General features: G+C 43.2%; 2 protein-coding genes across 12 annotated transcripts in view; one reads left to right on the forward strand and one right to left on the reverse strand.

Moving 5' to 3' along the window:
• The window catches only part of HELB (DNA helicase B), a 42,795-nt gene extending 21,348 nt beyond the window's left edge, over positions 1-21,447 (forward strand). For 2 of the 4 annotated variants that reach the window (XM_036455360.2, XM_045588224.1), the window contains exons 8-13: positions 4,364-4,445; positions 5,057-5,116; positions 6,274-6,481; positions 8,067-8,210; positions 14,080-14,568; positions 20,221-21,447. In XM_036455360.2, coding sequence (XP_036311253.1) covers positions 4,364-4,445; positions 5,057-5,116; positions 6,274-6,481; positions 8,067-8,210; positions 14,080-14,568; positions 20,221-20,325 — 1,088 coding nt within the window. In that variant the 3' untranslated portion in view covers positions 20,326-21,447. Of the gene's footprint in view, positions 1-4,363; positions 4,446-5,056; positions 5,117-6,273; positions 6,482-8,066; positions 8,211-14,079; positions 14,569-15,159; positions 15,196-15,410; positions 15,453-20,220 lie in introns of those variants that run through there. The other 2 variants (XM_045588223.1, XM_036455361.2) reach the window with 2 other exon arrangements.
• Positions 21,448-23,173: 1,726 nt separating this feature from the next.
• The window catches only part of GRIP1 (glutamate receptor interacting protein 1), a 658,373-nt gene continuing 656,260 nt past the window's right edge, over positions 23,174-25,286 (reverse strand). For all 8 annotated transcript variants that reach the window (XM_036455350.2, XM_036455348.2, XM_036455354.2 and 5 more), the window contains one exon: positions 23,174-24,973. In XM_036455350.2, coding sequence (XP_036311243.1) covers positions 24,749-24,973 — 225 coding nt within the window. In that variant the 3' untranslated portion in view covers positions 23,174-24,748. The remainder of the gene's footprint in view (positions 24,974-25,286) is intronic.

Raw genomic sequence — 25,286 nt, forward strand, 5'->3', positions numbered from 1 at the left:
GGCTTATTCAAAATTGAATTAGTGAAGATTTAAATGATTGTTATTGAAGATTTATTATAGTTGGCACGGTTCTTGAAGGATATCCTTCATACTTAGCTCCTTTCAATCTGTGTGCGACATTAAGTGACATAGAACTTTAGCTTTAAGGCTTTCTTCCTTTGTGTGTGTCGCCATGTGTTACAACACCCTGTTTTCTTTTTAGTACATGCCTTTTGGATTTTTTTTTTTTTTTTTTTTTTTTGCTATAGAAATAATTTATAACTTAAAAAGTCAAGTGATACCAAAATATTTGAAGTAAAAATTAATATTTCCCAGTAATCTTCCTTTTGCCTGTTCCCTCAAGACAACCCCATAAAGGTCACATATAAGGTAAAGGCTTAGTGTTTATCTTTATAAACATCATATCCAAAAACAAGGTATATTACTTATTTTAGTTTTACATAAATTGGATTATAAGTTGCACACTGTTTTGTGATTTTTAAAAAAATTAAATATATTATGAGTAATGAATAGATAGTATTTAATGTCATAACAGCTTAGTTAATATAGGTACTAGTTCAGATGAAGAAAATGTGACATAGACAGTTAAGTGACTTGGCTCTTTGCCACTCCATTTAGATCTACCTAAAATATAGTTAGTTTATTTTTGGCACCTGTTCTTTATATTAATGAAAATGTACTTTAAAAAATTGTCTGTTTCAGAATGGTAGCAAAACTTAACTGATGTTGTTTTTCTATCTTTATTACAAACTTCAGCTGGAAAATTAGTCTTCTCTTTAAGAGAATTGAATAAGTACTCTTTAGAGAGGCAAACAGAGCTTTTTCATTAATAATTAATTAGGTTCTTGAGTAAATTATTCCCATCATTGCAGAGTACAAAGACCTAAGACAGGCTTTATAGCTGGGTTAGAATTTTACAGGTGCTAAAATGTGAGCCAAACACATCTTAGAACCAGTGAAATACAGTGTGCATATTGGTCGGTGAGAGGTAGAGAGAGTGGAGTAAGTGAGGAGCAAAGCAGCGTGACCCTGTGTGTGTAGAAGAGAACTGGACTCTGTGAGTCCTTGGGAGCTCCTGTTCTGGAAGCCAGGGTTGGCCGGGGTGAGCTGAGTATTGGCTAGTTTTTAGTGAACATCCTCCCTCCATCTGGAAAATGAAGTGTCAGCTTGAAGCAGGGCCTCCCAAGGCCTGATTTCTTCCTTCTCCTGTGGTTCACCTGCTGAGGGAAAGGCACACAAGCTGGAGTATTCTTACTCAAGTTGTTATGTCTTCTCTCTCATGAGAAATGTTTGTGTTTTGTAATATCGCTAAGAGAGCTTAGAGGAAGCCTGCTTCTCTGTGCTCTGAGAAAGGACAAGTTGTAAGTGGATGCTGTCACTGTCAGTGATCCTACTCCAATTTCCATTGGGAAAAGTACCTTTGCTTCCAAAAGCCTCAGTTTCACATTCATAACAAGGATGTTAGCAGTGGTGGTGATAGTCGAACTGTTCACTAGCTGGTAGGTTATAGTCTCTCTGGGAATGGGTGCCCCTCCTGTGCTAAGGTTAAACTTTTTTAAAATTAATTAATTAATTAATTAATTAATTTATTTATTTTATTATTTTTTAAAAATATATATTTTATTGATTTTGTATAGAGAGGAAGGGAGAGAGATAGAGAGTTAGAAACATCGATGAGAGAGAGTCATCGACCAGCTGCCTCTTGCACACCTCCTACCGGGGATCTGCCCGCAACCAAGGTACATGCCCTTGACCGGAATCGAACCTGGGACCCTTCAGTCCCCAAGCCGACGCTCTATCCATTGAGCCAAACTGGTCCCGGCTAGGGTTAAACTTTTAGTTGCTGAATCATGGGGAGGCGTGGCAGTGCTGGGGGAGGAAAGACCTGATTGGAGTGGGGATGGGGCATTACGGAGTTTTGTCTTCCAGCCATTTTATCTCATACTAGTGTCCTGGTACATGGATTCATGCACACATTGAAAGGAAATGAATTAGAAGAAATCTCTATATATATAAAAAGGCAATGACTGAAACGACCATTTGATTCTCACCATGCGGTGCTAACATAGATGCATAGACACAGATAAAGCCTATGAGTGAACTAAGAATGAACAAGACAAATACTTACCTTCACAGAGCTCGCACTGTAAGAAGGTTAGGTCAGGGATGAGAATTCAAAATTGCCATCAGCACAAATCTGAGGTATTGCTTCTCAGAGTGGCCAGAGATACACCTGGTAGGGGACTGGGAGCATGACTGAAGGGTTGGCACCAATGTGAAGGCAGGCCGTTCTGGATTTCCCAGTGGAGCCAGTGGCTACCTAGGAGGAGAGCTTTTTACGCTGACTGGCATGGAAACTGACCAATTAGAACCTAATCTGGGTGAACTGCGAGGAGCCAATGGCTGCCTAGGAGGCAGAGCTTTTGATGCTGACTGGCATAGAAACCGACCAATCCGAACCTAATCTGGGTGAACTGCAAAGGCAGAACCTAAGGTGGGGGCTGAGGAGGGGTTCTAAGGGCAGCAGCTATTTGGTATAAGGTGTAAGAAAATGGTTCAATTTTTTAATAACTGATTTGGCACTGTAGTGCATATGCCTGGCTATCAGTCCAGATATAGGGTTTATGTATTATGTCCTGCTGAAAAAGGCTTTTCCCTCCCATTTAAGCAATCCTATCCTGTATAATATATCTATACTACTAAAAGGATAATATGCTAATTAGACCGGGTTCACCGGCTATCTTCCAGACATCCAACTTCCTTCCTGACAAAGCCATGGTGGTGGGGGCCGAGGCAGAGGCAGTTAGGAGCAATCAGGCCAGCAGGGAAGAGTAATTAGGGGCGAGATCAGGTTGGCAGGGGATGGCAGTTGGGGGCAAGATCAGGTCAGCAGGGGAGGGCCATTGGGGGTAACCAGGATGGCAGGGGAGGGCAGTTGAGGGCACTAGGCAGGCAGGCAGGTGAGTAGTTAGGAACCAGTGGTCCTGGATTGCGAGAGGGCAATCGGACATCCCCCAAGGGGTCCCGAATTGGAGAGGGTTCATGCCGGGCTGAAGGACACCCTGCCCATGCATGAGTTTTATGCCCCGGGCTTGTGGTATTTTAATATTGCTATTCATATCTTGCTGATGAAAAGAAAATAGTATTCTACTGAGTCTCCTATCTATCTACTCCAGGACTTCTGGGAGGATCAAATGAGATGAGGCATGGAAAAACGCTTCACAAACATTTGGTTAAACTGTAAAATGTTTGCACCTGGCAATAAAGTCTGTTTCCTGGGCTGAAGGAACTCTAAGGAGGCTAGTAACTAGGGAGAGGAAACTGGACATTGCTATGTGACATCATTACCAGCACCCACAGCCACTGTTTCTGGGTTGCACTGGGCTGTGGGCTGCATTTTGCATCATGAGGTTTTGGCAGCATTGGCTGCAATTTAGTGAGATGTTGCTCCGGAGTGTGGCGGGCAGGGCATGTGTCCCACTTGGGGGAAGCCGAGTGTTGGTTTGTTGGAGCCAGGTCTGTGGTGCATTTATTTTTAAATGGCTAGTGCACATCATGGCAGCTCCTGCATTGAGCGTCTGCCCCCTGGTGGTCAGTGCACATCATAGCTACCAGTAAGACAGTCGGACACTTAGCCTTCTATACATATAGATTTTATGCTGGTATGTATTCACTAAATATCAGCCTTGGACATAATATATGCCTCATATGAGTGTTATGAAGATGAAATTTAAGTGTAATATGCAGAGCTGTTCTCAAATTTTAACTCACTACCACTAGTACTACCAGAGCTTAAAACAGAAAGAAGTCTTGCCTTAGTAATTCTGTTCCATAGTTTGCTCTCTTGTTCATATTTTATTTATTTATTTAAAATATCTTTTATTAATTTGAGAGGAGGGGAGAGGGAGAGACAGAAACATCAATGATGAGAGAGAATCATCACGTGGCTGCCTTCTACATGCCTCTTACTGGGGATGGAGCCCACAATGTTGGCATGTGCTGTGACTGAGAATCAAACCATGACCTCCTGGTTCATGGGTTGATGCTCAACCATGAGCCACACCAGCTGGGCCTCTTGTTCACATTTTAAATTCAGCATTCACAAATCATCAATGAATACAGTAATTTTATTACAAACTAGGAGCCGGCTTGTGGCTGACCTCTCTGTTGAGGACAGGGTGTCTGTCCCACACTCTTCTATTGCTCTGGCTGATGCAGGGAATGAGGTTGATGTTCGTGTGGTGAACTTGTATTCTGTTTGGTGAGATGTTTTCCTGCACCCTTAGCAGCAGTTCTGAATTCATTTCTTCAGTGTTATAATATGGTGCGTTTCCATGTTAACTGTTTTCTCTTGAATTGTCAGATTTATATAATGCTGTTAAAACTTTACTCGAAGAAAAGGACCTGAAGTGTGCAAAAACATCACAATTTATTGCATTTAGAAGGTAAAACATTTGCAATATTTTAATGTCTTTAGCTTTTACATCTTATTAATATAGATACTGTGTGAATGAGAGTCTCTCTTTTTTTAAATCCTCTCTGAAGATATGTTTTTATTGACTTTAGAGAGAGAGGAAGAGAGAGGGAGAAAGATGTGAGAGAGAAACACTGATGTGTTGCTTCCCATACCTGCACCCTGACTGGGGATCAAACTGGCAACCTAGGTATGTGCCCTGACCAGGAATCAAACCCTTAACCTTTTTGTGTATGGGATGAATGCTCCACCCAGCTGAGCCATACCAGCTAGTACAGAATAAGAGTTCCTTCTAGTTCATCACTGTTAATTCTCTGTCTTATTTTGAGGTATTTCTTTGTTAGACATGTAGAGGGGCATTTTCTAATCAGGGCGCTTTCTGCCACATATTATGTTTGGAAATTCACAGGATCTCTGACTGGGGCAAAGGTTTATTATGTTAAGATCAAATTTACAAAATATTTTTTCCTGGAGAAAATCATGGAGACTTTTATTAGAATCCAGTATGTCATATTGTTGGTAATAGAAACAAGCATAAAACAGTTACCGTTCAGGTGCCCCTTGCATTTTCATGTGTTTCAGGCAAGACTGTGATGTCATCAATGACTGCTGTTGCAAGCACTACACAGGCCACCTATACAAGTGAGCACCAAGAGCGGGAACTTTGGGGGTGGTCCTTCCTTGATTCTCTGTTCTTTTGTTTGTTTTGACATTGATCACTGTAGCCACATGTTTAAACATTTTTTTAGATTTTGTTTTGTTTTTTCATTTGTGAAGTAAGATGGTCTCTTCAATTAAATATCGTATATACTCTTAGGAATTCACTTTTTGGTAACCAATGTAGTAAAAAAAAAAATGAGTCAAATTTTCCTTGTGGTTTCTAGGTTGGCAAACTCCATCTTCTCCAAGAGGAGCATTGAGAATTCAGGAGAATTTTTCAAATTCTAATATGTGCATAGTGTGTCCAAGAACTGTAGCAATAGGCTGCATGCAGAGAGCACCTTAGTGAACATGAATCAGAGAAATATGAGTGGAGAAAAGCCATGCTATTAACACAGGAAAAATTAACTCGTATCTGAGCCTTTATCAACACCTTCCATCTATTAAAGTGCAGAAAACTCATAGATGTGCTAGTTGAGGGAATACACACACACAAAAAGCACGTTAGGTAACCTTCAAAAGGGTTAATAAGCATGAGATTGGGGTCATGTACTCAGAGTCCCAGTGATTATGATTTTGGGCAGGTGATTTCCCCTTTCCAGCTATGTGAAAGAGGATACACAGAATTTCCTCATAGAGTTGTAGTAAGGATAAGTGAAATAATATGCCTAAAGCACTTATTGCAGTAACTCGTATATTGCCAGCATTTATTCAATTTGCTGCTATTATTTTAATATGTTATAATTATTATCATAGAACTATGTATAAGTGCTGTAAGGCCTGAAATAGGGTACTGAAAGGAGTAACTGCAGAGGACAGGATGAACTTAAAAGGTGGAATCAGTAAGATATTTGATAACTTTTTGAATGCAGGGAAAAAGAGACATCAGCATTTATGCCAAGATTTCAAACAAAAATTTGACTGGGCAGTGGTCTTGAGTTTGAGGTGGTGCAGAAAGTGTAGGTAATCAGACCACACTTGTGGGGGTCTGGTTTCTTGTTGAACTTTGGAGAGTAAAAGTGGAATAAAGAAAGTATGAAGATTATTTTGCACATCAGATTGGATCTGAGTAGGAGTTAATGCTTAAACAAAATGAAATTAAGGTTTCTCAAACTTAATATTGTCATTTTCTAACCCAGAGACCATAAGAAAAAACTTATATTTGGAGTTGGCCATAAAATTTGTTGTACCAGGAATGCATATCTCACGGATGTACTGCCTGAAAATGACTTCTACAGTCAGAAAAGTAATGAACTAGAAGATGGTATGCCTCCTGGTGTTGCTAAAAATAAGCATGATTTTGAAAGTATTAGACTCTGCAATGGAGAAATATTTTTCATAAAACAGGTAAGTGATAATAGAAAAATAGTACCTTTTTACCTATTAGAGGCAGATTTTTTTTTTTTTTATTGCTCTATGATTGAATCAGAATCCAGTCATATTAGAGTTGACATTCTTCCTCCATAATTTTTTGTCAAGGATTTTTGCATCCATGTTTGGAGAATATTGGTTTGTGGTTTTCTACTAATGTCTGATTTGGTGTCAGAGTGATGCTGGCTTTATACATTGAAGGCTTTTACGTATCTATATCTATGTATCTATGTATCTATGTATATATACTAGAGGCCCAATGCACAAATTCATGCATAGGTGGTGTCCAGCTGGCCCAGCCCCAATCTGAGCAGATTGGAGCCAGGCCTGTTGGGAGGAGGAGACGAGGCCGATCAGGGCCAGGCCAGCTGGGGGAGGGGCCGTGGGCAATTGGGCTGGCCAGCCCCACCTCCAAATGGGGCATGGGAGGTTGGCTGGCCGGCCCTGGACCAGATTGGGCCAGTTCACTGGCCACAGTGGGCATTAAGGTGATTGGTCATTCCAGTCATTATGGCATTCCAGTTGCTGGCTTTTTATATATGTAGATATGTATCTCTCTCTCTCTCTCTCTCTCTATCTCTATATATATAGATATAGATATAGATATAGATATAGATATAGATATAGAGATATAGATATATAGATATATATATATGTCATCAAGGTGTGCAAATGGTATTCTAATGCTTATAGATTTTTGTGACTTGCTTATATTTTTATGTAATCAACTGTTATTGGGGTATAATTTGTGTACACATTGTAATTATAAAGTTAGATGAGTTTTGACAAGTGTATCTTCTTTCTCCACCCTTGTGAGGCAACCACTTTAAAAGAAAAATGTTGTTATTGATTTCAGAGAGAGGATGGTAAAGGGAGAGAGAGAGAGAAAGAAACATCGATGAGAGAGGAAAACTTTGATGGGTTGCCTTCTGTAGGTATACCAACCAGACATGTGCCTTGATCAGGAATCGAATTGGCAAACTTTCAGTGTACATGATGATGCCAAACCAACTGAGCCACTATTGGCCAGGCTCATATTTTCTAGAAGACTTTGTGAAAAACATTTTTAATAAGTTTGAAGTGCTTGAGTAACAAAATCAAAGGACAAATGACCTATTGTACAAAGCATAATTTTCTTGGTTGCTGCTTAAATATAGAAACTATAAAAGTAGTCACCTTGAATTTGTTCTCATTGTAGAAACACTCTCTTAAACTTATAAGCTTATTCTTTAAAAGTAGTTTTGCAAAGAGTATATGCAGATTGATATAGTTAGTACAATAAATAAGATGTATAGACTTCAAAATAAGAAAGACAACACATACTTTCCAGAAAGGCAAGTTTAGTTAAGTTTCAAGGGCCAAAAATGTACATTTGTGTTTATTAAAATCTGTGCTCAAGTGTAGGTTTTAAGCCTTTTGAAATTCTTAACAAATTCTATACTGAATACACAGGATATTTTACTCATAAGGTGTTTGCATAAGATGTTCAATCCAACCATAGAATATCTTTGCAGTGTGCATATTTGAACACATACAAAATAGTTCTTTGTTTGGATGACAGGATATAACTGATGTAACTTGTGGAAAGAGAAGATACTTGACCATTGATAATATGGCTGGTTTGGAGGTAACTGTGGATTTTAAGAAACTAATGAAATTTTGTCGCATAAGACACGCATGGGCAAGAACTATTCACACTTTTCAGGTAAGAATCAGTTTTATGAAGCTGTTTAAATAGCTTGCCAAGCCATAGAATTCCTTGTATCATTATTTTTTTTATTTTTATTTTTTAATATATTTTATTGATATTTTACAGAGAGGAAGGGAGAAGGATAGAGAGCTAGAAATGTCAGTGAGAGAGTAACATCGACCAGCTGCCTTTTGCACAACCCCTACCGGGGATGTGCCCGCAACCAATGTACATGCCCCTGACCGGAATCAAACCTGGGACCTTTCAGTCCGCAGACTGACGCTCTACCACTGAGCAAAACTGGTTTCGGCTCCTTATATTATTTTCTTGCTAATTTTTATTGCTTTTATTTTTTTAAATTAGGAAACAAAATATACAAAAGTACAGAAGATACTACACAAATATAAACTTTACTCATTTTTTCTTCAGAGTTGTCTTTCTTGAGGAGCGAAGACATGCTAGCTAAAGCTCATCCTCAGGCCTTCTCTTCCCACTGGGATAGAGGGTCAGGATCAGCAGGGCTGAGTTTGCCTTTTGCATCCGTCTCCAGTGTTGCTTGGCATGGCACTGTTATTGATCTTGTTTTTATTTAAAATTTTGATATTTTGTTCTTCATGGATCTTTTTGTTTTAAATTTTGCTTTTTAAAAATATTATATTAAACCTAAAGGCCCAGTGCACGAAATTCATGCATGGGGATTGGGGGGGTGGGGGGGGGTGTCTTTCAGCCTAGCCTGCACCCTCTTCAATCTGGAATCCCTCTTACAATCCAGGACTGCTGGTTCCTAACCACTTGCCTGCCTGCCTGCCAGCCTGATCACCCCCTCACCACTCCCCTCCCAGCCTGATTGATGCCTAACTGCTCCCCTGCCAGCCCAATTGGATTGCCCCAACTGCCCTCCCCTGCTGGCCCAGTCACCCCTAACTGCTCTCCCTTGCCAGCCTGATCACCCCCAATGGCTCTCCCCTGCCAGCCTGGTCGCCTCTGCCTAACCCCTGCTGGCCTGTTGGCCCCCAACTGCCATCCCCTGCAGGCCTGGTTCCCCACAACTATCCTCCCCTGCAGGCCTGGTCCCTCTCTTCTGCCCTCCCCTGCAGGCCTGGTTGCCATAAACTGCCTTCCATAGCAGGCCTGGTGCCCCCAATTGCCCTCCCTTGTGGGCCTGGTTCCCCCCAACTATCCTCCCCTGCAGACCTGGTTGTCCCCAACTGCCCTCCTCTGCAGGCCTGGTTGCCCACAAGTACACTCCCTTGCTGGCCTGATTGCCCACAACTGCTCCTCTCCCCTACTGGCCATTTTGTGGCAGCTATCCTGTGTCCACATGGGGACGGCCATCTTTGACCACATGGGAGCGGCCATCTTGTTTGTTGGAGTGATGGTCAATTTGCATATCACCTCTTTATTTTATAGGATATTTATCTTAGTTGGTGAGTTTCTTGGCATTCTCTTAAATTCTATGTCCTAGGCAAGTGCCTCACTTCTCCTACCCTTGTCCCATGCCTTCCTACCTTCGTCATAAGTTACTTCTGCTCTGAATTTGCCCATTCACACAGAAATAGTGTCATCAAGGTGTGCAAAATGGTATTCTAATGCTTATAGATTTTTGTGACTTATATTTTTATGTAACCAACTGTTATTGGGTATAATTTGCATACACATTGTAGTTATAAAGTTAGATGAGTTTTGACAAATGTACCTTCTTTCTCCACCCTTGTGAGGCAACCACTTTAAAAGAAAAATGTTGATATTGATTTCAGGGAGAGGATGGTAAAGGGAGGGAGAGATGGAAACTTCAGCGAGAGAAACATTGATTTTCTGCCTCCTGCACAACTCCTATGGGAGATTGAGCCCACAGCCTGGGCATGTGCCCTGAACCCACAACCTCCTGGAGCATGTGCTGATGTCCAACTAACGGAGACATATAGGCTGAGGGAACTACTTTTTATTTGGGAATAATTTTAGATTTACAAAAGGGTTGGGAAGATTGCACAGAGAGTTCCCATATATTCTTCACCCAGTCTAATCTTTGACTACATTGCAGTTAGTGAAAATTACTTTTAAGCTCTACTTTAATGCTCTTAAATTCTCATAAGTTATTAGTGGCTCTGTTATTTATCTCATTGTTTTGAGCTCCTCTCTCTGAGGTTGGAATGTTGTTTTCATGATGAAATTTCATCAGCTTCCATTTTTATGCAGAAAAATTTAGGTCAGCCTATGTCCTCTGCAAGTAGGCAGGTATTAATTAGTGTAGGATTTTTATTTTTTAAGTGAATGGTGTCATATTTAACTTATCCCATCTCAGTTCCAAAAAGAGTTTGAAATAGCTACAGAAATGCCCACAATTCAGCGTGATATTTAAAAAAGATAAAGAAATGACATCAAGTGGAAAATAAAGGTAAAGATGGTGAAAAGATTCCTGCCAGGAGTAGGTTGGAATGCTTATACACACACCAACCTATTTGCTTGCTAAGACAGTAGATCCTGGGACAGAAAGAAGGCACAGTGAAAAAACTGGTGAAATCCAAACAAAGTTTAGAGTTTAGTTAATAGCATTGCTCCAACAATAATTTCTTTTTGACAAATACCAAAATTATTTAAGATGTTAATTAAGGCAGATTTGGCCTCAAGTTCCCCCAAACAAGAAAGAAAGTTGACTGTTTCTATTGGATAAAAACAACTACCACTTATGAAGATGTATAGTGTTAGTATTTTTGGCTGTGAGATCCTGGAGAAATTTCTTCCAGGATCTCACAGCCACAAATACTAGCACTGCACATCTTCCGAAAACTCAGATCATTCAGTTCTAGGACCTTTTTATGGGAATAATTTTATTAAGATCTCATGTTCTTAGTTTCCTCTTTGAGTCTTTCTAGAACCTCAGTTATGTTGGACCTCCAGAAGTGGTTATCTCAGTTTCTTATCAATCTCTTTTATTTTCTATCTCATTATCATTTTGCTTAAGAAGGTAAACTACATATTATGTTAGAAGTTGGTAGATGCTATGGAAAAGGGGTGGGGTGCAGTTGTAATTTTATTTTATTATTATTATTTGATCCTCACCTGAGGACATGCTTAGAGGTAGAGAGGGAGGGAGGTTAGGGGAGAAAGAGAAAGAAAGAAACATCAATGTGAGAGAGGAACTTTGATTAGTTGCCTTCCCTGTGTGCCTTGACCATGAATCTATCCAGCACTCTTGTGGTGCATAGGACAATGGTCCACAAACTGAGCCACTCTGGCTGGGCTGCAGTTGTAATTTTATTTTATTTATTTATTTATTTAAATATATTTTATTGATTTTTTACAGAGAGGAAGAGAGAGGGATAGAGAGTTAGAAACATCGATGAGAGAGAATCATCTATCAGCTGCCTCTTGCACACCTCCTACTGGGGATGTGCCCGCAACCAAGGTACATGCCCTTGACCGGAATTGAACCCGGGACCTTTCAGTTCGCAGGCCGACGCTCTATCCACTGAGCCATACCGGCTTTGGCTGCAGTTGTAATTTTAAATATGTGGTCCAGCATAGGCCTCATTGAGAAGGTGGCATTGGAGTATAGACTTGAAAGAGGTAAAGAAGTTAACCATGTGGGTATCTGGGAGAACATTCTAAGTAGAGGGAAGAGCCGAGGTCAAGGTCCTTAGGTGGGAGCCTGTTGGGCATATTTGAAGAATTGGAACAGCAAGAAGGCCAGAGTGGGTGTGACAGGAGATGAGGTCAGAGAAGAAATGAGGGGAAAGGGAGATAGAAGGATAGGTAACATCCTAAGGCCTTCTAGGAATATGTATTACTCAGTAGAGTAGCCAAATCTGGCTCTCCACCTGTTTTTGTAAATAAAGTTTTATGGGGACAGTCACATTCATTTGCATTTTGGCTGTGACTGCTTTTACACGATACAGGAAGAGTCTGATGTGAGTGAATTTGCATTTTTCAAGCATCACTGTAGCTGCCTTTGGGGCAGTGGAATGTAGCACGTGTGATCCAGGGACACTGATTATGAGGCTCTGGAATTTTTCTCATGTTACTTACATGATGAGTAAGCACTCGGCTAAGTGTAGGTAGACTTTGACCTGTTTAGGAACACACAGTGTCAATAAAGTCCAGAGGAGCAGCGGTGCTGTGTATCTGTGGAATGTATTTAGCATTTCGCTAATCAAGTGTCCTTTGAGTCAGTTTCTGAGGCCGAGCAGCACTGGAAGGTAGCATTTGTCAAACTTTTATCATCTGAAGAGTTAGATCAAACTCCCGGTGTCTATGGAGATAGAAGTGCTTGCTGTAGAGAAGGTTGTTCTTTTGTTTTAACTGCAGATCTGTATTTTCTGTGTGCCCATCTGGTCATTTGTCTCCCCACAGTCCTCCCTTTGGCAGGGGAATGTGGGAGCGTTCGGGGAGATAATGGTTCAAACCACTTCTTCGTTCACGTGGCGCAGGAAATAAAGGGGCTAAGAATAGCTACAAAACGATGCTTTTCTCAGTTACATGGTGACACCTGGCATTTTTCTTGCCTGCACCATTCTTGGCTTGCTAAACTTTTGTTTATCTTGAAAAAAGTAATGAATGGTTCAACAAAGGGAAATACAGAAAAGTAGAACAAAAAAATGATCCATAGGCCTTTCATTTTGGAGACAGTCTAGTTATAATTTTGATAGAATTGCCTTCCTTTTCTGTGATTTATTTTGTTTTGTCACATATTTATGTTTATTTTATAGGTACTTTTTTGGATCAGAGTAATTTTATTTTGTGTTACATAGTTGTAATCATATAAAACATACATATATATATTTAATTTTTAAAGTCTTGTTATTTTTAAAGTATCTGATGTTTGCAAAATAGTATATCATATATCTATATGTCGATACTTGATATAAATATATATATATATATATATATATACACACACACAAACACACACACACACACACACACACACACACACACACACTAGAGGCCTGGTGCACAAAATTCATGCATGGGAGGATCCCTTAGCCCAGTCTGCACCCTCTCCAAACTGGGACTCCTTGAGGGATCAGGCCTACACAGACAGTCAGACATCCCTCTCACAATTCAGGACTGCTGGCTCCCAACTGCTTGCCTGCCCGCCTTCCTGATTTTCCCTAACCACTTCTGCCTGCCAGCCTGATCACCTCCTAACCATTCTCCTGCCAGCCTGATCAATGCCTAACTGCTCTCTGGCAGGGCCGATTGCCCCTAACTGCCCTCCCCTTCCAGTCTGGTCGCCCCTAACTGTCCTCCCTTGCAGGCCTGGTCGCTCCCAACTGCCCTCCTCTGCAGGCCTTGTCATCCCAACTGCCCTCCCCTGCAGGCCTGGTCCCCCCCCCAGCTGCTCTCCCCTGCAGGCCTAGTCCCCTCCATCTGCCCTCCCCTGCAGGCCTGATCCCCCCCAGCTGCCCTCCCCTGCAGGCCTGGTCAACCCGAACTGCCCGCAACTGCCCTCCCCTACCGGCCATCTTGTGGCAGCCATCTTGGGTCCACATGGGGGCAGCCATCTTTGACCACATTGGGGCGGCCATCTTGTGTCTTGGAGTGACAATTTGCATATTACTCTTTTGTTAGATAGGATTCTACCACTGGATTTTTAAAATGTCTGTTTTTTTGTAATATGAAGTAAGAGTGGGGATAATACATTTACACACAAGCTTATACAACCATTTTAAGTTATTTCATTATTTGGCACTGTACTCAGACTTTAAAGTTTATTTCTGGGTTTTCACAAGCCAGATGTGGATCTGTGAGATGTAAAGTTCTCAGCGTAATTAGAAAACACAGGTTCTTGGGGGATGGACAGTCCGGCGGGCAGTGGTACCTGGAGGACTTGTCTGTACCTCTGTTGCAGTCCTGAGTCTCCCGATGCGTTGTTCCCTGCCAGGGCTCTGAGGAGCAGACCGTGGTCTACGTGGTGGGCAAGGCGGGCCGCCAGGACTGGCAGCACGTGTACACGGCGGTGACCCGCGGCCGCAGCCGGGTGTACGTCATTGCAGAAGAGGCTCATCTCCGGAGCGCCATCTTCAGGAACAACGTCCGCAGAAAAACGCGTTTAAAGCATTTCCTGCAAGACTGGCTCTCCTCCAGTGAGTCTCCAGCGGAGGGTGCATCTCCATCCAAGGGCTCTGAGGACGGCAGATGCCCCAGCACCCCGCCTCCAGCATCACCATTCCCTGCAGCCGCCCACTCGGGGACCAGCGATGTCCAGGCCTCTGCCGCTGCGTTCGACGCATTCCCGGGATTTGCCTCCTTCTCTGGCGGGTGGAGAGTGCCTTTCTCTGGTGAAACGAATGCAGGCGGAGATCCAGCCCAGCTGCGAGGGTCCAAAAGAACCTGTGCCATGGCTGATGAAAGTCCCAGCAAAGTCCTCATGGTAGGAGTGGTGTTCTCATGTGCTCAGGCTGTACCTGTCGCCCCCTGCAGTTGCTGATGTGTGCCAGGGCGCCCAGCTTTTCTGTTTGTGTTGCATTGGCTGTAGGGTGTGGAACCGGCGTTTTTCAATTCTGTCATGTCCTCCCTGCTGCCCTGCTGGTCCTGGATGTTTCTCTCTCTGCCCGAGGCTGGCAGGCGAGGCGGCCTTAGCGATGGGCTTGCAGGAGAGGCTGCTGTGTCTGCTGCACCTTCTTTCTGCAGATCTCCCCCTCTCCCCACTGTAGGCCTGGCTCACCTGTCTCTCACAGCTCCATGGAGGCGGCTGGTTCCAGGCATCTTGTCAGCCTGGAGGCCTGGCCCTAGGTCTTGCTCTTGACTATTTCCCTGACATTTCTAGCAGTTTTACACGCTGCTGCAGTTTTCGTGTTTCTTTCCCTCCCTTCCAGTGGTGCCTTATCACATCTCCCCCACCTTTATCTCATCGCCCCCACCTCTTCTCTCCCCATCGTGGGTCTGTCTTCCCTCCCTCTGATGGACACGCCTCTCCAGGGGTCGGTTCTTCTTTCCTTTGGGGACCCTTTCCACTCTCCAGGTTTCAGCTGTCACCTTTGCACTGATGATGTGCTAACCCAGTGGTCGGCAAACTCATTAGTCAACAGAGCCAAACATCAGCAGTACACCGATTGAAATTTCTTTTGAGAGCCAAATGTTTTCAACTTAAACTTCTTCTAACGCCACTTCTTCACAATAGACTCGCCCAGGCCGTGGTATTTTGTGGAAGAGCCACACTCAAGGGGCCAAAGAGCCGCATGTGGCTCGAGAGCCGCAGTTTGCCGACCACAGTGTTAACCAATAGTCTCAACTGTCCACTGCATTCCAGTGGCGCGTGAGTGGCCCCGGGTGGAGACAAAGTCTGTGCTTCCCTGAACGCTCTCCGCACTGAAGAGCAGGGATGAACCGGCGCCCCAGGCTGTGTTCCTGGGATTGACTTCCTGGGACCACAGCCCAGCATCTGACTCTTTCTTTCTGCTTTCGCCACTTCAAACGGCCTTCTCCCAGCTACACAGCCGGACCCACCTTGCCTTCACCCTCCACCTCCCGCTGATAGACTTACTGCAAAATGAAGCTCTCAGGAATTACTTTCGTTCCATCAAGTCTGGGCAGTTTTAGAGCCTTATCTCATCTTCTCGGAGGATTGCTGACCCGCTGCCTTCCCCCCTTGTTCCTATCCTCCCAGAACACCCTACACCTCATTAGCAATTACCCCCCTAAGTGCTCAGCTCTTTCCTGTGTCAAGAGCCTTCCACATAAGGTCCAGACCACATGTGTCAAACACAAGGCCCGCGGGCCAAATCCGTCCCGCCAGGCCTTGCAATGTGGCCCGCACCACGCTGTCATCACTACACTCCGCTGCGTTTCCATCACAATGACAGTTTATGACTGTTCAGTAAACCATTCGGCCCGCGATTTAGGCTGGATTTTAGATTTTGGCCCCTTCTCTGATTGAGTTCGACACCCCTAGTCCAGACTATCTAACTGGGCATTTGAGACCTTGCATAGTTTGATGCCAGCTCTCAGCGTCATTTATTCCTCACTGCTCTTTTCCTGTGTCCGTCCAGCTTGTCCTTATTCACTGAAAGGAGCAGAACTCACTCTCATTTCTTCCTTTGGGCTTTTGCTGTGTGACTGGGTTTGGGTGCCTTAGTCTCTCTGCCTGCCCTCGTACGGCATTTGATGAAACTTTGGATCCTCTTCTATTGTAGTCACTGACCTAAATGCGGAGGGAGGAAAACAGACCCCTCTCTGGCTTTGTTGACATTACAGTCTGCCAGTGGGTCATGGGCAGTAAATACAAGAGAAATAAAACGTTCAGGTCAAGAAAGATTCTATGACGAAAACAAAGGTAATGAGGTGGGGAATGGTGGGGGTGGGGTCAGGTAAGGCCGCACTGAGGAGAGCACATGTGAGTGATCAGCCAGCAGCCTGGGAGGCTCAGAGAAGTGCCTCAGGTGGAGGAGGCAGAAGAGGCAAAGGCTGAAAGGGGACGGACGGCTTTGCTGGAAGGGAAACTGCCCATGTGCAGGGGGGAGGCAGAGAGGGTGTGTAGGGGGTGGTGCTGGAGCGATGGCGGGCATGGGAGGGAGATGGGAGTGCACTGGAGCTTTAGCAGAGGTGTGACCCTCTGTGTGCTTCCAGCCAGCTGTGGAGAGTGAACGGTGGGGAGTGAGGAGGGAGCAGGGAGGCTAGTCCGAGGCTGTCCTGGGGAAGGAAGGTTTAGGGAAGATCAGGGAGAGGGTGAGAAGCCGAGGGATTCCGGATGCATTCTGCAGATGGAGTCAATGCGAGCTGCTGATTAGATGTGGGGGGAAAACAGAAAGTAACAGGGGCGTTGTGAAACTGGACTGATGTGTACGGAGGGGACTCTGACCGGAGTTCAGTAGATGATGGTTAGGCAGAGACTAGGGGCTGAGTTCCCAGCAAAACGATGATCTCAGTGGCTGCACAGAATGATTACGCCCTGAAGCAGGTGGTGGGGGGCGGGAAGAGATGCTGAGGACTGTGGTGATGGGACCTCCTGGGCAGTTACATAGGTGGGGTCGAGCCTGAAGGTGACCCCACGCTTCTGGCTTGAGCGTCCTGGTGAGTCCAGGTGCCATTAATCAGGACCCAGAACAGGGGCTGAGGGCCAGGCCTCCGAGGGGAAGTGATACAATGGGACATAGTGGGGAGGAGATTTTTTCTCTTCTTAGTAGCAGCATGCCCACTGCTGGCTCTCAGCTTCTGTCTGTACTCCATGTCAACTCTGAGATGTGGAATTTCCATCTCAGCAAAACATCTTCTTTTTTCTGAAATTAAATGTTTTAACTCTTAGCAAGACCCTGGGGCAAGTAAGGCTTTGATTGGAGCAGAAAGCAAGGCAGCTCCGGGGAAAGGATGTTTTGCTCAGAGTGTCCGGCGTTGTATTTCTCAGCACGAACGTGGGGCGTGGTTGTGGTCGGAGCGCGGGGGAAGGGGCAGCGCTGTCCCTCTTCAGCTCGGGGCTGCCCAGACTCCTGAGCTCCGGCGGGGGCCAGCACCGCAGAAGACCCGGGAACAGGGTGACGGGGCCCGGCAGGAGGGCAGCAGCACAGCCACGCTCTCCGGCTGTACATTTTCTTCCAGGGTTTGCCAGGAAATCTGTGGCATTCACAAGAATCCCTAGAAACGTGGACTAGAATTGAAAGCTTCAGGGCTGATGAGTTAGGAACATGGTGTTTTCATGATTTTAGACTTTTAGGTGCACTGAGATGTGTTGTTTCTGAAAGGTGGAATGCAGTGAGGGGGGCTGCCACACCCCTTGCTTTGTGTTCACCCGCCACACGGGAGCCGCCGGGCATGGAGTCCCAGCACACACTGACGCCGGGCCGCCCTCCGAGGTGGCAGCTTCTGCTTTTTTATGGGTTCATCGCTTTGGCTTTCGGAAAACATCCTGACAGAAAACGTTAACCTGAGTTGTTTTTTTCTTTGTCTAGCTTCCCCCCACCAAGAAAAGAGGGGAAAAACAGAAATCTTTTATTTATTTTTATTTTATTTTTTTAAAACACTTAAACATTTAAAAAAAAAATATATATATATATATATATATTTTATTGATTTTTTTTACAGAGAGGAAGGGAGAGAGATAGCTAGAAACGTGGATGAGAGAGAAACACTGACCAGCTGCCTCTTGCACACCCCCTACTGGGGATGTGCCCACAACCAATATACATGCCCCTGACCGGAATCGAACCTGGGACCTTACAGTCCGCAGACCGACGTTCTACCACTGAGCCAAACCGGTTTCAGCCAGAAATCTCCTTTTAAATGAAAACACATGTGCAAACATTTTCAAATTTATCACATAAAACAGTGATTTCCAGATTTTTTGAAGGGAAAGTGACATTTTAACTTTAAAAAATCCAGGAAAGACATAATCACATAATTCCTGAACAAAGGACGTCCTTGTATTAGTCAAGGTTTTCTAGAGAAAGAGAGCCAATAGGACATGTCTGTCTGTCTGTCTGTCTATATATCTACCTGGATTTATTTTAAGGAATTGGCTCATGCCATCGTGGAGGCTGGCAAATTCAAAATCTACAGGGTGGGCCCAGAGACCCAGGGAGAGGCCAGTGTTTTTTTCTGTTCTTCATTTGTTTTATTTTATTTTATTTTTTTAGAAATCTCAGAAATTTTATTATATATGTGTATATGTATGCATATACATAAATATACCTACATTTAATGGATCCTTGATGTAAGCAATCTATTTAAGCAATTTTTAAAATAAATACACATTTAAACATTTTTTCATGTTAGTAAATTTTGATTCACAGCATGATTACTTGGTCACATAGTACTATATTATAAAGCTATCACAAAATTTATTAAGTCCTATACTGTTGGATATTAGGGTTTATTTCTTGATTACTGTATACAGCCCACTGATACATGTCTTATACAAAATCTTCTGTTGTGCGTATTTCTATGGTTTTCTTAGAATGAATTCTCTTTTTATTGTGTGAGATAAGGAACTGATCTTCTTCCTTAAATTTAGCCAGCAGATCCAATCCTGGATTATGGAAGGTTTGGAAAGCACAGGGAGAGTGAAAAAATAAAGAACTGAATCTGCAATTGTCAATTCTCTGGGCTTATTACAGCCCACAGTTTTCTGTTGCCAAAATTCCTTCTTACTAAACAGCCTGCCCCAAGATTCTCTCAGACTTTAATTGATCTATAGTTTCACTCATCCCTTTAATTACCAGCCCGCAGCACATAGAGACCCAAGCAGCTCAGCACATGAGCCATGTCATGTTTCCCCAGTAGAGTTCAACAGGTGAAAGTAATAAAAGGGATTTCAACCCTTACTTTTCACTGTATATGTATTGCTGGTGGAAATGATGTTCTTTTAGAGAATCATAAAAATAAAAGCATTTCAGGAGACTCATGAATGGGAGGTGGAGGTTTCATGATAAGATTCACTATAGAAGCAAAATAAAAGGACTGGCCCTGGGTTCCCAGTGTCTAATCTCCATCTGCCCTGCCATGGAAAAGGTCCAACTTTGTTTTAACCAGCCTCAGAAATAGGGCCAGTGGTGTCCTGATATTTTGCACCCTTGGTCCAGTCCATGTTACAGCTTAGTTCAATCTTTGTCCCCATCTGGCTGGCTAGGTCTGTTTCTCTGCTGCACTCTGGCTGGTGCAGGACCCAGGCCTCTGTGCTTAGAAGGATCCGCTCTCGCTGTCATGTTCTGCAGGCATCATCTTGAAATGGTTAATTTCTGAACACGGGGTCCTCTTTTTAAGTTTGTACGGGGTTGTCAGGATATATAGTGGGCCCTGTCCACACCTTTGGAAACCAGGTTTATGGACTCATTCAGCAAATAGTCCCTTCTCCGTGCCCGAGCCAGAGCGGGGACCGGGGTTCCACAGTGAGCAAAGGCAGGGGTGAATCCACAGCCCGCCCTCGCTCCAGCACCACCACCTACACACCCTGCTGGCTCAGGCCTGCATCTTCCCAGCGAGGGGAAATGTGTCCTCTGCCGCAGAAGCAATCAGAGGGAAGAGAAGTGCAGAGGGTAGACTGACCACACTTTTAAGATTAACCTCTTTCTTCTTTCTCCCCCCCCCCCAACAGGTGGAAGAATCATCTCCACAAGTGTCTTCCAAACTTCAGAATCTGAAGCTAAATAATTTAACCCCCAGGCGACTTTTCAAGCCCACCGACAATCAAGAAACTTAATTTTATTTCAGATTGCCCATCGTCATTTGTCTGTTGTTCTTTTTTCCATTCAACACAAAATGAACATCATCACTTCAAAGTATCAAGAGAAAAGAGGATGTCTGTAACCGGAGTTCTCTTCTAAGGTGTTTGTGCTAGCCGTTGTTTTAAATTCATTTGATCAAAGAAAACCTTAATGATTTCAATGTCATCATGAGACCTGAAAGCACTGGACATAAATGAGGGAAAGTGAGGTCATATATATTTTTAGAACTCTGTGCTTTGAAAAGTGTTTTATTTTAGGATAATGCCTCACTAACTCCCACGATCGTTGTGCGTGGCCCTCGCCCACGGGACAACGCGGTGCTGGAGACACACAGCAGCTGCATCTCCCGCCCCGATTGCCGGGCAGCCTGTCCTCCGCACAGCGGTCGCCCCTCCAGGCTGCCCTCTGCCCGTCCCTGCGCTGGCTCCGCCTCACCGGGGCTTTCTCCTGGGAACCCCTTTTGAGTAGGGAGCACACTGGCTTTTATTTTCTTAATTTGAGACATAATTGATGTGTAGCATTGGTGCACTATGCTTAAGGTACACTATCTGTTGATTTGATACTTATATTTTGCAATATGATTACCACTGTAGCATTAACTAACACCTCTATCATGTCACATAGTTATCATTTTTAGGGGGAGCACATTGTTTTAAAGATATTCTACTTTGGAAAAAAATTTTCTCAAGCGATTTTTCTTTATTTCTAGAGTTTTATTTATTGTTAAATGGTAAAATGAATAGTTAAGATTTACCTATTATGCCATGTTTTAAAAATAGCCTTATTGAGATAAAACTCACCTACAGTTCCACCCATTTACACAGTTGAGTGGCTGTTAGTATAATTCATTGTTGTGCTACCATCACCACACTCAATTTTAAAATATTTTAATATAATCTCCCAAAGAAATCTTGTACCTCTCAGCTCTAATACCCTCCTCCCCTCCAGCCCTAGGCAACTGCTAATCCATTATCTCTACAACAGGCTCTTTTTACTTCTTTGATTTGTATAAGATTTTCAGACTTCTTCCATATTGTATGTATCTATCAAAGTTTTTCTCTTTTTAAAAAAGGGATAAAAACAATTATGTATAAAAAGCGAGCATTGTTTCTTTTATTGGGCAGCTGCTTTGGGTCATCCAGTCAAGGACAATCACTCAATCCAACTTGAAGCCTGTGTCCTTCATGTACCGCTGGGAAAACCGGCCGCACATCCTGAGGCCGTGTCTCTCCATCACACTGCTGGTTCGAGCTGATGGGGCGGGATCGGGACCCTGGCTGATCTGTGTAGGCGGCTCCAGAGAGTTCAGGCGACCCATCTTGCTTTCAGTGATGCCACAAAGCAAAATATAGCACATCGATTCATTCATCAGTTGATGGACATTCGGGCTGTTTCTATTTTTGGGCTTTTAAAAAATATTTTTTTAATTGATTTCAGAGAGGAAAGGAGGAGAGAAGAGATGGAAACATCTATGATGAGAGAGAAACATTGACTGGCTGCCTCCTGGACGCCCCACACCGGGGATCAAGCTCACAACCTGGGCGCGTGCCCTGACTGGATCAAATCATGACCTCCTGGTTCATAGGACGATGCTCAACCACTGAGCCACACCGGCTAGGCTACTTTTTGGCGATCATAACGAATGCTGCTCTGAACATCTGTGTACCAGTTTTTGCGTGGACATGTATTTTCATTTCTGTAAGGTGTATACCTACGAGTGGAATTGCTGGCTCTTCCTGTAACTGTTTAACTTTTTGAACTGACAGACTGCTTCCCAGAGTAGCTGCAGCATTTTATATTTATACCAGCAGTGTGTGGGGGTTCCAGTTTCTCTACATCCTCGCCAGCACTTGTTATTATCTGACTTTTTTATTGTAATCGTATAGTGGGTGTAAACTGATATTTCATTGTGGTTTTGATTTGCATTTCCCTGTGGCTAATGGTGTTGATCATCTTTTCATGTGCTTCTTGGCCTTTTGCAGGTCCTCTTAGGAGAAATGTCTATGCAGATCTTTTGCCCATTTTAAAATTGGGCTATTTTCATTTCTATCATTGAGATATAAGTTCTTTATATAGTCTACATGGAAGTCCCTTATTAGAAACAGTATTTGCAACAACAACAAAAAGTTTTACATTTTGTGGATGTTTTCCCTTTCTTGATGGTATCCTTTGAAGCACAAGTTCTTCTATCATCTGCAAATAGAGATAGTTTTACTTCTTTCAAATCTTGGGTGCCTTTCTTGTCTTACTGCCCTGGCTAGAACTTTTAATAAACTGAAACAGAAGTGGTGAGAATGGACATCCTTCTCTTGTTCCTGTGAATTTACAAGGTCTGCAAGGCAATCTACAAAAATGGAAGTGTTGGGGCTTTTAGTGTAGTTGGTTTTGTTTAAAGATAGACTAATTAAAATTTGTATATTTTTAATACTTTATGTAACTATTTCATAGAATTCATGTATGCTCTATGAAGGCAGGTGCTACATAAAATAACACGCCTTCGTCCTGGGCGTGTTCCTGTCAGCAAACTGTTCCAGCACTTACACGTGTGTTCACACGTGTCCTCACAACAGTCTTGGAGAGCAGACACCGCCTTCGACGTGACGGGGGGAAACTGACTCGCGGTGAATTTCATGTCACCGGTGAGTTTGCATTCCAGCCCACGTCTGATTTCAAAACCTCTGCTCTCCCCACTCTCCCATGCTGCTTTTCAAGTTTATGGAACACCACCCCCTTTAAAAATCATGTAGCAATAAGCATTGTGTAAGGCTCAGTCTAGAACATGAAAACACTTTCAAAACACATCCAAAAAATGCATGTCTTATATTTTTGGCTTTTTAAAATCACTGTTTATTCCATTTGGTAGAGGTTGTTCTTTTTTTTTTTTTCCATACAAAGAATTTGCAACAATTTTGAATTCCCCAAAACCATACATAGACGATAAATACATGCTATTAAAGTATTAAATTTGTACAAAAATACTTTACAGTTTAATACTTGTTTGTTACAAATAAAAATACATATTTAAGTGACTCATGATCTTTTTTTTTTTCTTTTTTTCTAACATGATTCTGCTTTATACTTTCTTGCCCTGGCGGTCCTGAAATGTGATCGAAATGATATATTTCTCTGCACAGAAAGAAAGGTGAACTTTCCTGAAACAAAGAACACAGTGTTCAAATGCTTCATCTAAGCGGTCGGTCGTTTGAATTATTGACCAAAATGAAACGACGTCTGGAAAATAACTGTTTCAATATGGGATATTCTACAGTCAATATACAGACCTATTTGCTTTTTATATTCACCAAATAACAGTTATTCATGTAACTATTCAAAATATCTGAACAAAGGAAAACAGTTGCTGACAAACATCGAATGCAACTGTCACAGTTTATTGCTCTGAGGGACGGTGACAATTGGCAATGTGTGGTGTGGAGAGTGTATTTACAGTCCCGGTGCGTGGCATGGCTCAGAACAAAGGACAGTCCCATGTCGTTTTTAAGTCCATGTGCTGTACACCCCTCAACAGAACCTGTTTTTTAAAACACGGCAAGCAGGATGAGTTTGGTTTGCCTATCCTTAAGAGAAACCCCGTTTTAATAAGACTTCATTCTTAAACTCTTGAGTCTTGAATTTTTTAAAATAAGATAACTAACTCTCAGTGTTACTAAACACTCTAATTCATTATCTGAGATTTTCAGCTATTTAAAAATGTGTCCTTAAAGGAAAAAAAAAAAACCCAACAGGTAACAAGACATATCCTGTTTGATCATTTGTTGCATAGGGAATAGCATACATCTTAGTTAAAGTCATTCCTATACTTGGGCAAAACAGTTCCCACCACCTATTGGGAGCTCCCACGTGCATCGTTGCGGAAACGTCTTAGGATAATTTTTACCTGCACCCCTCCCCTAGCAGCAGCCCGCAGTCACCAAAACCAGTTCCCCTAGTACAGCCAGCTTGACGGATTAATGACTTCACAGTAAGAAACTGATTTCAAAGTGAGTGAAGGAAATTATCATAGAGACTATTTTCAAACAGACATTTTCCAAAAATTGGTAGGAAGGTGAACTTGTAAAAAAAAAATAAAAAAAAATAAATGCCTCTGATGTTAATTGTGGGAGGGGCGGCCTACCTCTTTTTCTGTTTCTTTACCATTGGGGTTGGCAGGGAATCGTCTTCCACATACCATGGTGATCACCAAAAAAGAAACCTCTTCTACGCGGAAAGGGAAGTGAACATGAGCCATGAGAGAGATTTAAAAGACCCCTGTGCTTGCAGTTAATGCCACGTGATTATCTGTGCTTCAAACGTCACAGAAATTTTAAAGGGATTTTTTTTTTTTTTTTTTTTTTAGCACCATGTAGATATTGTCTTGGTCCCGCTTTATAAAAAGCGTTGCTATAATGTATTAGTGGGCTCTCGAATCTCCAAATTACCACCGTGGCTAGGCTGCTGGAAAAAAGCACTGTTCTGTTCGCTCCATCCTCCCGGCAGAGTCTGGTCTATAGACTTCTGAGAGGCCAGCGGGTTTCTACTGATGACCAGGTCCAGCTTGTTACCAGATTCTGCTATGAGGGGCACCACCAGGCAGCAGTCGAAGTCTCGCGTTCGGACGTGATTCACCTGAAAGGTCAAGGAGGGCCATCCTGAGTCATGCTCATGCTCAAGTCATTCCCAAACCCAGAGGCGCCCTTCAGGCATGAGGCGTGGTCTTAAAGGTATTCAAAGCTGCACCTGTACACATCAGTCCATCCCTGCTCTGGGCAAACCATACCACGCTCCTTGGCTTACAGTGAGGCAGTCCCTGCTACTGAATGGTAATGTCCCGGAGAGCGGGGAACAAGGACACATCGCCCCCATGGCAAACACACGGCCTCACTCACGCAGCTGTTCCAAGTGCTGAATGAATATCATCCCCAATTTACAGAGAAAACAG

The sequence above is a fragment of the Pipistrellus kuhlii genome, unplaced genomic scaffold (genome assembly GCF_014108245.1).
Source record: "Pipistrellus kuhlii isolate mPipKuh1 unplaced genomic scaffold, mPipKuh1.p scaffold_m20_p_3, whole genome shotgun sequence".
Lineage (NCBI taxonomy): Eukaryota > Metazoa > Chordata > Mammalia > Chiroptera > Vespertilionidae > Pipistrellus > Pipistrellus kuhlii.